Consider the following 12,207-nt stretch of genomic DNA (forward strand, 5'->3'; position numbering starts at 1 on the left):
TCTGAGTTCGGAGTTCTCCTCTCACGTGAGAGTTGAGTTCTCTGTTTCCCAGAGCACCTGGAACCAGTAGCATCAGGTGAACTAGGCCCTTCCAAATCCGCCTCTCTGATGCACTGAGTTTTTGGCTAGCTTGCAGTACACTTACCTCTGATTCTACATCTGATCATGCTGGGCGAGCCCCCTCTCTCGTTGAGAGCTTAGTGTGATACTAGGTTCTTGGTCGTATCCCCTTAAAGGAATCCATTATGATTCCAAGCCTTGAGCTCTACCCCGGGCCCAGGAGTCTGGCCCTAACAGGTAAGTATTTTGGGGTATGTAGCCTAGGCCTTTGGCCGTAGGGGATAAAGTCACGGACAGCCGTCTGACGTCCCAGGGGCAACTCACCATGAAAATGGTAAAGTTGGTACTTAGTGCTCGCCATGGTTCTGACCCGCATTCCCCTCAGCATGGCGGCGTGGGTATACCGTTCCCCATAGCGACCCCTAGAGGACGCAGTTTGAAGTTCCCTTTAAAGGGAACGTCTCAGGTTACTTATGTAACCACGACGAGACACTGCGTCCTCTAGGCTTCCTGCCATGCTTTGAACGCAAGCTTCAGACGAAGAAGTGAATGACATGTGCTCCCGGCGCCTATTTATACTAATAGTCGCACCGGTAGTGACGTCATGGCTGTCGCCGGCCAACGAGTTGGTGTTTTTTCAATGTATAGTCGCACCGGCAGTGACGTCATGGGCTGTCGCCGGCCAACGTGTTGTTGGTGTTTTTTTCAATGTATGCTTCAGACACGGGTCACGATGAGGCGTTCCCCATAGCGACCCCTAGAGGACGCAGTGTCTCGTTCCCTACTCAGGGAACCATGGTTACATAAGTAACCTGAGACGATTTTCATGATATGTCACCTTTAAACGTTACCTTTTTACTAGTGTTTATGAATAGAAAGTTCAAAAGAACAGCATTTCATTTGAAATCAAAATCTTTTTTTAACATTATAGATGTCTTTACTGTCACTTTTGATCAATTTAATGCGTCCTTGCACATTAAAAATAAAAAAATAAAAAAATAAAATCTGACCCCAAACTTTTGAATCATATATATAAATTGCATAGCCTTGCTTGCCTTTGAGATGCTTTATGAACTTCCACATGCCGTGTCCTTCATGCACCGCAATAGACAGCACTTACTCATACTTACACAGCACAGACTGCACACTGCAGAAAATAGCAGCATTTTCTCAGTGAGTCTCTCCTGCTGCTTCTCAGAAGTGTCGGTCTTATCAAAACACTCACAAGAGTCATTCACAATTATTGTCGTTGTGGCACTGGGCCACCGATGTATATGAGATGGAGGGCGTTTTAACTGCAGAGTGAGTGCTTCTGAAGAAGACGTTTGCATTAAAGCCAACAGAGACAAGATTAATGGATCCCCCCCTCTAGATCTCAATAACTTTTCAACAACCACTCGCCTCCACAATCTCTCTCATAAAACCGTTTCTCTTCCTCTGCCTTCAATTTCCTCTCTGGCTGCCTCTTAACTTTCCTTGTTTTTTTTTCACATTCCTCTGTCATGTGTTCATCTTGGCAATACAGACCAGGGCTTAACAATAAGAACGAACAACGGATCAAAGTCACTGTGAGAAAGCTTCAGACCACTCGACGGAGCTGTACCCTGTCGAAACAGTACGTACGTTCCAGCCATCTTACATTTTGTCTTATCACATCCATGTAATGTGGTCTAGATAACGATGTTAAAAAGTGATATAAAAAATAATGTCTGCACTATATGTAATATTTTTTTATATAGAGCTATAAAATATCCAGATATTAATGCAATAAAAATAATAAATAAAATAAAGTAATAAAAAGTGTGAATATAATATTATATACAATATGAATGTACTTTTACCTGATGCAAATGTGTTGTTAAAATGTACTTAATATATGTAAATATGTATATTATATTATATTATATTATATATCCGCTTTGCGTCGTGGCCACATCACCACATCAGGTGTGTATTATTTTCTAATAATTCAAAGACCTGTCATATATTATATTATATTGTTCAAAAGTTTAAAACAGTAGGCTTTTTAATACTTTTGAAACAAGTCTTTTATGATCACCATGGCTTCATTTATTTGATAAAAAAAAAAAAAAAGAGTAATATCGTATAAATATATTAAAATCAGTTAAAACAGTTATTTTAAGTCGTAAGTATATATATATATATATATTTTTTTTTTTAAAGTTATATTTATGGGCTTTTTAAAGGGTTAGTTCAGCCAAAAATGAAAATTCTGTCATTAATGACCTCCGTTCATCTTCAGAACACTAATTAAGATATTTTTTATGGAATCTGAGAGCTCTCTGGCCCTCGCGCACTGTCTACTGAACGTAAACAACGCTGATTACGTTGATTACGTTCTAAGGTACTCTCCAAAATGGTGGAAGATGGTAACTAGGGGAGAAGAGTTGTTGAGTAAATTATATTATTGTTTTCTTTGCGCACAAAAAATATTCTCATAGCTTCATAAAATTACAGTTGAACCCCTGATGCCACATGTACTATTTTACCGATGTCCTTGCTACGTTTCTGTGCGTTGATCGTGGTAATATCATTGCTGTCTATGGGAGGGTCAGAAAGCTCTTGGATTTCATAAAAAATATCTTAATTTGTGTTCCGAAGATGAACGAATGTCTTATGGGTTTGGAACAACATGAGGGTGAGTAATTAATGACAGAATTTTCATTGTTGGGTGAACTATCCCTTTAATGTCTTTAATGCGGTAGGACAGTAGAGGGGTGACAGAAAAGTATTGGGCGGAGAGAGGAGAACGGGATCGGCAAAGGACCACAAGATGGGAATCGAACTTGTTTCGCCGCAAATGCAGCTGCGCTATATGCTGACGCACTAACCACGAAGTTATAGGAACTGACAGTAATTATATTTCAAAACAAAATTTATTTCTGTGATGCAAAGCTGAATTTTCAGCAACTATTACTCCAGTCTTCAGTGTCACATGATCCTTCAGACATTTCTTATTATTATAATCAAAATTGGAATTTTGATAAAACTGTGCTACATTTTTAATGCATCTTTGATTAATTAAATTCAATATTTCTTCCAAACAAAATAATAAAATAAAATAAACATATAATATAATAAAAAATATATGTAAAAAATTAAAATATTTCCCTTCACACATAAATATATGTTGCCAAAAAATGTATGAGGTCAAATGGCAAAGGTAGGGCAATTAAAAATCTGACCTACTTGCCCGAGTGTGCCAGCAGAAAAAAATCCTTATTGTTGAGCCCTGCCGACTGAGGCATTGTTGCACGGTGCCCCTGATCATCACCCCGAAATACAGAAAGACAGGGTTTCTGCAAGATTTTTAAGCTCAAATTTAAGACTTTTTAAGACCTTTTTTAAGACCTGCACAAATAAAATGAATACCATATGAGCGGGATAGGGCAATGTCTATAGTACCATATTAAACTGTAAAAATTACTGTAAAAAGCATAATTTACAGTTCAGATACAAGTTTTCACAAAAACAAAAAGTTTTATAAAATGATAAACTTTACATTTCAGCCTTTAAACCATTTTTAAGAAAATGGATGAGTCAAAAGTATTAATTACTATATTAATTTAAACAAGTATTAACAATAAATTGTTAAATAAATTATATCAATTAAATAACATAAATTAGGGGTGTGCGATATTGATAAAAAATTATATCTCGATAATTTACAGGGATTTTATTGATAACGATAATTAGACAATATTTTGCTGAGTGTGTTATTGTGCTGATATCTTACTCTGTAGGCGTTTTGTTTGCTTTTCGCGATATATTCGATAATATCAAATCGCACATCGTAGACCATACATATCGCCATATCGCACACCCCTATTCTGTTTAGATTTTTATAATGCATTGTCACAGTAGGTGGAGCGTTTGGTAGAAATACAACGGTTTCCCCGGTAACTGCTGTACACAGCAGCACGGACTTTGAACATGCAGCGCTCATGTTTATTTAATGAAATCATAGCCTTTTGAAGTTTAATCGTCACATTCAGCCATATCGCAATTCTGGTCTTTCCGTCCCCAAATTTAAGACCTCTTGAAATTTAAGACTTTTTAAGACTTTTTTAAGACCCGCGGAAACCCTGGAAAGACTTTCTGGGTCCTGACCGATCCCCCACCCCACTTTTGAGGCTGTGAGTCTGCCGTGCTAATGAGAGCCTGTCCTTGCAGCTCTTGAGCGAAGGAATGAAGATGAATCAACTCTCCCACACTTATTCAGCCGGGAACAAAGAGCAGAGTTTAACCAACACGGATTCCGAGGGTCTCGGATCGCTCCGCAGTCACACGGCACGTCTCTGACATACACCCACTCTCGCTCTCTCACACATACAGAGTGCCGTCACACCGCTTTTGTGTCCAGGTTATGTGGGACGTTAGAGGAAAGAGCTTCACAATGAAAGATCCACAGGAAGCCTTTAGTGAGAATTAATGCCATTACACAGTATAACCTCTGTGTGTGTGTGCGTGTGTGTGTTACATGCATGGACACATGGATCCAGAGACCCAGCAAACAGGCAGAGAGGGCCATCACTCCCAGCAAGCTCTATTGATCCTCAAGCATTAGAGGACTGTAAGTCACCAGCTGTGACCCATCACGACACCGCTGGGACTGAGGATGGGGTGGGGAGGGATTGTGACTGAATCACCGCCTGGTCACGCCATCAGCATCGTGTGTAAGCGGCTCTTAATAAATCTGTCAGTAAACAGACCCATGTTTTAATCAATCAAGAGGGTATTATGGGTATTTTATACCAATTGGTGCAGGATCATATGGCCTGTAACTGAAAATAGATGGACTGATTTCGGCTGGGAAACAGGAAGAAACACTGCAGAGAAATGTAATCCTGAAAAAGCCATAGGTTTACATGATATATACAAACACAGTAAACAGATTCACATTAAGATGAGTATACACTGCACTCAACAGACTCCCTAATGAGACCTAGTTTATCTTGAAAACAAATATGCATTCTATATTTAGATCAATAGTCAGATAAATGCAAAAAGAATTGAAAATGTTTCCTTTAAAAATGGTTATCAGAACTTGGACTTACAATTTAGTGAAAATGCAGCATCACATAAAGCAATGATGGTCAGGTGCATTTCATGAATCATAGGTATGGTTATTGGTGCAATTTCAGTGAAATTTTTAATGCAAAAAACAGGTGCGTTGTTCATTGTCAGTAGCGTAGCATGCTCTCACAGAAGTCGCTTTCAAACCAAGCAGATTTCAAAGCAACAAATTCGCATGAACAGCTTTGAACATGAGTGAAATCCTGCATTGGGAATTTTTTCATTCTAATGCAAAACTCTCGATCATATGGATTCCTATTGTAATGACAGGATTTTGCCTATGAAGTTTCACTGAACAATGGTAAATGTGACCGCACCTTTAAGGGGATAGTTCACCCCAAAATAAAAATTCTGTAAATTAATTACTCACCCTCATGTTGTTCCAAACCTGTAAGACCTTCGTTCATCTTTGGAACACAAATTAAAATATTTTTGATGAAATGTGAGAGCTCTCAGACCCTGCATAGACAGCAATGCAACTGTAATGTTCCCAGGTCCAGAAACGTCATCAAAAATACCTTAATTCGTGTTCCGAAGATGAACGAAGGTCTTACGGGTTTGGAACAACATGAGGGTGAGTAATTAATGACAGGATTTTCATTTTGGGGTGAACTAACCCTTTAATATTTCAATGAAACAAAACGTCTTTTGTGACCATTTTATTTTGATTGTTTTTATTTAAATTTTTATTTTATTTTTATAATTTCATTAGTTATTGGCATTTCATGAACTTACGAACACCCTGCAGTTCCCTCACAAACCCCAAGGGGTTCAGGAACCCCAGTTTGGGAAATCCCAAACTGGAATTTTTTGCTCATTGTATCATTCATTAACCAAAACTGTCTGTCCAAAAACGTTAAAAATTAAAGGTGCGGTCACATTTATTGTTGCTAGGCAAAATTCTGTTTACAAAATCCAGACATTTAAACGGAAATCCATGCAAACTGGAATTTTGAACAGGGGCAAAACATTCACTCATACAGATTTCACACTAGGTTCAAGTTGTCAATGAATGCGCATTTGTCGGGTTGCCCAACAAAAAGCTGTTTAGTTTGCAATTAACTTCACCACATACATTAGATTTGAGTGCGCCTAAATAGCAGACTTCTTTGAAACAATCTGCATGATCTAATGTATCATTCATTTCCATTTAATGCATTACTCCAATCCCTAACCTTAACTACGAGCAATAGTAATAGTGGTGCTCCTAATGACTGATTCCGCAGGAAATTAAAATGCTCTCAAAGTCATTTTTAAGTCGAGTTTGTTACTCAATCACACTCAGGCAAGTTCTGTGAATCAGGTGTGCAGGGCCATGCTGGAAGAGTGAGTCAGAGTAGATAAAAGACAGCATGATGTCTCGGCACTCTCTCACACAAGTGACTGCAGAAGAAGAAAGAGAGAGGGAGAGAGAGGTAAAAAGAGGCAAGTGTGGGTGTCCGCAAAGCGAGAGAAACTCAGTCCAGATGGCCAGAGAAGATTAAATACCATCTGCCAGAGAGATCTGGACACATAGCCAAACATTAGCATAAACAAGAGACACACCACACACACCCCGCACATTGACATGGATGATGCTGGACACATACAGTACATCAGTGTCAGGGTCTGATTACAGCGACTGGGATGACAATAGACAGTCATAGGCTAGCTACCTGATGAGGGGATAGTTGCGATAAAAGGGGGCATTTCAACTCATTTAGAATTATGGGAAAATCTCAATACTAGTGTGAGTTAAAGACTATATGTGGAGTCCTCTATAGTTCCCTGTTATCTCTGATGGAGTTGTGTTGATCGTAAAAATTACATTTTTTAGGATAAAAAAATACCTTTTTTAGGTCTAGTAGAGTTTCTTTCGCATGTACCTGTGGTGCGGTGGATACACGTCTTGGCTTTCAACCAAAAAGTCTAAACTACGGAGACTTGCGAGTCATCATTACTGTGCACGTAATCCCAAGTCACTATAACAGGTGTACCTGTTGGATCAAAAAGTCTTACTGTTTTTGTTAACCACTCTTAGTGTGTCTGAAATGCTTTGCATCTAAATTTAAACGAATCACCTTAAAGGGGTCATATGATGCTTTTTTAAAGATCATTATTTTGTGTATTTGGTGTAACAGAATATGTTGACAAGCTTTAATGTTCAAAAAACACATTATTTTTCAAATACTGTACATTATTGTAGGTCCTCTATGCCCCGCCTCTCTCAAGTCGTTTTCACCAGAGGGAGCCAGTGAGCTGCTAACTGGAGTGATTCACTGTTTTGCATCTGTTTTGAGAATGAATTTAAATATGATCCCGTTTATAAACTCTCAAATGACTTCCAGATAAAATTAAGTGGCTGATTGCAAACTAAATATAACGAACACACACTTTCACTCATTCCTTCCCGTTTTATTAGCTGTTCCGAGAAAAAGAGCTGCTTTAAGACCATTTAACTGAGCACATGACTAATGCATTCACACACTCTCCTACTCATTAACTCTCATTACGCTACTGAAATACTGTTTACCCTCATACGCCCCATTAAACACATTGATCGGAACAAGTCCAGGTGAACACACATACCTACATAAAAACCACCACAACAGTCTACTAAATAGACACAAAAACCCCAAGATACACCTACATGCATTTATAGAGCTGAAGCATTGATGGACATAGTCATATTATGTACTCTATTATTTGACAAAGACACAGTGATAGAGCACAAAAATCTTCACTTAAAATAATAAATTATATTTTGTTTAAAAATAAATAAAAAAGCAAGCAAACAAAATACACTTATTTAATAATTTTTCATTTATTATTATATTTATTATACCCACACCCACATTATTTTATTAATATTTCTGTATTATTGTATTATTTTTCATTTATGTTTAAATTATTTGTTTATTACAATTTGCTTATAAATTAATGAATAAAATGTATTTATATAATTAGAAATAAAGACTTTTTGCATTATTTACTGTCATGATAATTAAGCTTATTTCCTCCCATTAAATTCTCTAAAATCTAATTTTCATTACTGTAATGGATTAGAAAGATATATACTACGATATATAATCAATATATAATATAGAACATGTATACAACTATAATGAACAACTATATTCATTTTGCATTTCATTATTATATTTATGACTTAATGATGTTTAGTTATTTGCATAGCAGTGGAAGATATTAATTTTTTGCACAGCATGCGACATATAATGCCATGACTTTATGAATTTAAGACATTCTACTCTGATTTTTAAGGCCTTAATTTGTGGAAAGGTGGATTAAGATTTTTAAAGACCCTTTTAGGATCTGCAGATAGCCTGAATATATAATGCATTATAGTAAAAAAAAATTACAGTATTACATTAATAATATTTTTATGACAGTCCCCATTCAGAGTGATAAGAATAAAAAAAAAACCTCTGGACAAAGTATGGTAAAATGAATTTAGAGAGAAAATATGCTTAATTGTTATAAAAATGTCCCATTTTCTTATTTTTTAATTTTGATTATGTAAAATATGACTGAGGTGTTTTCATGAGATTTTCCAATACAAGGTCAAACACAAGTATGGATATAAAAGGAGCGAGGAAACAAACAGTATGCATCTATCCCACGTCTATCATGGAACATTTGCAGCTTTCAGATGCTTTATACATTTGAGTGTGTGCTTATGTGCGGGGACGTTCAGAGAGAAAAGCAAATACTCTAGAGAATATTTTTGATGGCCCAGCTTTCCTCGCAAACGAGATCCATAGGTCCATCTGCCCTGCATTTAAAAATCAATGCTTCTCAGCACCAGCTAAGGAGGAAGATGGGGGAGTGTTTTAGTGGGAGAGGAGACCTGAAAAGTCTTTGCCGTTTCCTGTATGAGGTCAGACTGCATGATGTCATAATGGACTCGTTACATGCGCGTTATGGAAACTCATTAATGCCATTTGAGTGTAGGAAGAATCCTTCCTGAACAAGAGCAATCATTACGGCTTAAACAGAAACGCTCCCACAAACAAAAACAATGTGCATTTTGTTGTCTAGGCTGGTATCTTTTCAGCAGGGGCACAGGAATGCTGGGCCCCCATACAATGAGTATGGTACAGTGCCGCTCAGTGTGACTGTAAGGGTGCCCATGTAACAAGCCGGATTTCCAGCTTCTCCACCATGCATACGGCAATCAGAGGACCGATCGATACAATTGCGGTCTATGGGGAACACAAGATCAATAGCTACCATTTATCACCAGCTCGCCTTACAGATGCACATGGAGGGACATTCATGTCAAGTGGTACAAAACACTGAACTCCTATAATATAAGGAGATCATTGAGAAATGAGAAAGACAGGGATAAAAAGGTAGAAAGAGCTTGAGAAACAGACAGCTTGAGAAAACCGAGAAAAGTGAGAGAGAGAGAGAGAGACATAAGAAGGGTGTAGAAGTGGGGGGAGGCATTACACTCACTTGACATGGTAGATTTTCATCTTCTCCTGTGGAGTCCTCCAAGACATGATGGGGCTCCGTCTGTCATGTGAGAGAAAAGTGAATATGGAAAATCAGTGTCTCACGAAGCATTGGGAATAGAAAACACAATATAATGTGTTAAAGGTCTGAACTGCACTGAACACAGTAGCGCATGCCGCATAGTCAGACCTTTGACTAACGGCATAACGCCTGGTTCACATTGTGGATTATTCTGGCCAAGAACTGCCAACTTAGACAGGAAGAGACCATCTGACCAGCACAGATCAACCACAGCTCATTCTTTATTATTTATGTGCCACATAGTGCAAGAATAAACAAGCTCTATGAACTTTGGGATGAGAATTTCTTAAGTCCAAAAGTTATAAGCACTGGCTATTTCATTTTATAACTCAAAACAAATTGGAAAACGTGCTTCAGATAAAACTGTTTCAAAGGTTTAATGTCTCTAATATATAATTGATTATTTTAAAATGATTTTTAACCTTATTTTCATGTTACAGTCAATACCCAATAAATGGGCAATTTTGTCTAATACAATTTTGTCTAAATAAATAAAAAATATCACAAGGCTCTAAAATCAATCTTTTTAAATGCTGAATTAAAAGTGAATTTAGGCATCACAACATTATAATGTTCAGTATTAAAAAATAGATATTCATTTTTAGATTTGCTAAACATTACATAACAGTGTTATAAAAGTTACTAAGGTTTTTATAGATTAACTTTGCGTGATGAATATGGAAGAAAACATAAAATAAAATTGGTAAAAACATTAAAGTCAACCACAACATTAACATTTATTTATAAATCTATGACAGTCTAAATGATCAGAAAGGCAATTTTTTTATATAAGAACTCAATTATGACATAAAAACTACATTTTACAAGTCATAATTATGACTTTTTATGACATAATTGTAACATTTTGTTTTTCTCATATTATGACCTAGTATATAATAATTACACATTTTATTTCATAAAATTTGACTTTCCAAAGCATGATTTTTTTCTGATGTACATAACAGTTATAAAAATAAGTAGGGTTTTTAAAGATTAACTTTGAGTGATGAATATGGAAGCCCATTGCCACCACATGAGAAAAAAACCATCTTTTAGTAAATCCTAATTATGACAGTAAAAAGTCATAACCATGACAAGTTTTTGAGATAAGAACTCATAATTACAAAAAAGCCACATTTTACAATGTCATAATTATGATTTTTATGTTGTAATTTTCACATTTTGTTTTTCTCATATTATGACTTGATTTTTGATTGATTATGACACAATTTTATTTTTCTGATGTGGTGTAAAATGAGCTTCACAGTAAAGACAAACACTTACATGAACACTTAAATATACAATATTCTATATGACCACTACCGATAAATCAAAAATCTCTCAGTCAATAACAAATATGGTACCAAGCATCCCTAACCTGACAAATAGTTATATTACCAACTGGCACCTGGTTTACCAACACTCCCGGATGTTGTGCTGCTGTCTGACAATCTGATTGGAGCTTTTGAAATTCCCAAGTGCTTTTCAGTTTTGTATAAAATATGAATCATCAGATGGTCATCGAACTGACTGTGGGCGGGCTGTAGGCGGTCCGTCTGAGACGACACTGAACATAACAATCGCAGTGTGGATGAGTTTCTAAGAGCGATACAAAGCCTTGATTACTACAGCAGACACACACTCGTGCCAGTATGAACGTCTGCTCCTCTGCACTAAATGACAGTGGTGGAACGTCTCGTTAGACCGGGCCTACATGCTGTCATTGACTGTTTCGGGTTAATTAGTCAAGGTGGCGACTCAGACGGGCCGATCTGTCACCACGCGGGAGTGAAACTGACGGATGGCCCGTGATCATCTGCTGCCTGGAAGGGAACATTGTGTTACCTGCCTCTCTTTTCTCTGTCTCTTTCACATACCGTCTCAGCAGCTTTACAGCAGACTTTATTACATGTGGATCAATGGGGTTGTAGCAGTAATTTCTGAACACTGTGCTATTCCAGAGTAGATGACAGAGCAGGCTGGACTGAATATGAGTTTTTCTAACCTACTGGATAAGCCTGCAGTAATTTGCATGTACGTTATTGAATTCAAAGAATTGTTACCCTTTGCAAATCAGCGTGGGAAAAGTCAAAGTAAGGGGTATTGAATTTTCAGTAAATTTTCAGCGATGAAATTAATCAAAGAAGCAACAGAAGCATTTTACATGGTGCACTCTTAAAAATAAAGGTGCTTAAAAGTAGGGATGGATTGATACCACTTTTTCAGAACCGTTATCGATCCGATACCAACAATTCTGAGTATCTGCCGATACCGATATTGACCAGCGCAGTTTTTTTTTAAATGAGTGTAGAATTTCTATACCTCAATGTGTAGGTCGATCATCACTCTTTTGTATTTTACACACAATCTACTAAATATAGACAGCTTCATTATGAAAAAATAACAAACAAAAAAATATAATCAAAATCTATGACAAAAATACTATTATAAACTAGGTTAATGGATAATTCAGTAGCAAAAGTTACTCTAGAAAAATCATGAGTGCACAAT

The 12,207-nt window shown here is 36.9% G+C and overlaps 1 protein-coding gene across 1 annotated transcript in view; it reads right to left on the bottom strand.

Moving 5' to 3' along the window:
• rps6ka3b (ribosomal protein S6 kinase, polypeptide 3b) overlaps positions 1–12,207 on the bottom strand; it is a 61,629-nt gene that overhangs the window by 45,804 nt on the left and 3,618 nt on the right. Inside the window, exon 3 of the mRNA XM_016508461.1 lies at positions 9,616–9,675. Coding sequence (XP_016363947.1) covers positions 9,616–9,675 — 60 coding nt within the window. The remainder of the gene's footprint in view (positions 1–9,615; positions 9,676–12,207) is intronic.

Source organism: Sinocyclocheilus rhinocerous, unplaced genomic scaffold (genome assembly GCF_001515625.1).
Source record: "Sinocyclocheilus rhinocerous isolate Xijiao unplaced genomic scaffold, SAMN03320098_v1.1 scaffold594, whole genome shotgun sequence".
NCBI lineage: Eukaryota > Metazoa > Chordata > Actinopteri > Cypriniformes > Cyprinidae > Sinocyclocheilus > Sinocyclocheilus rhinocerous.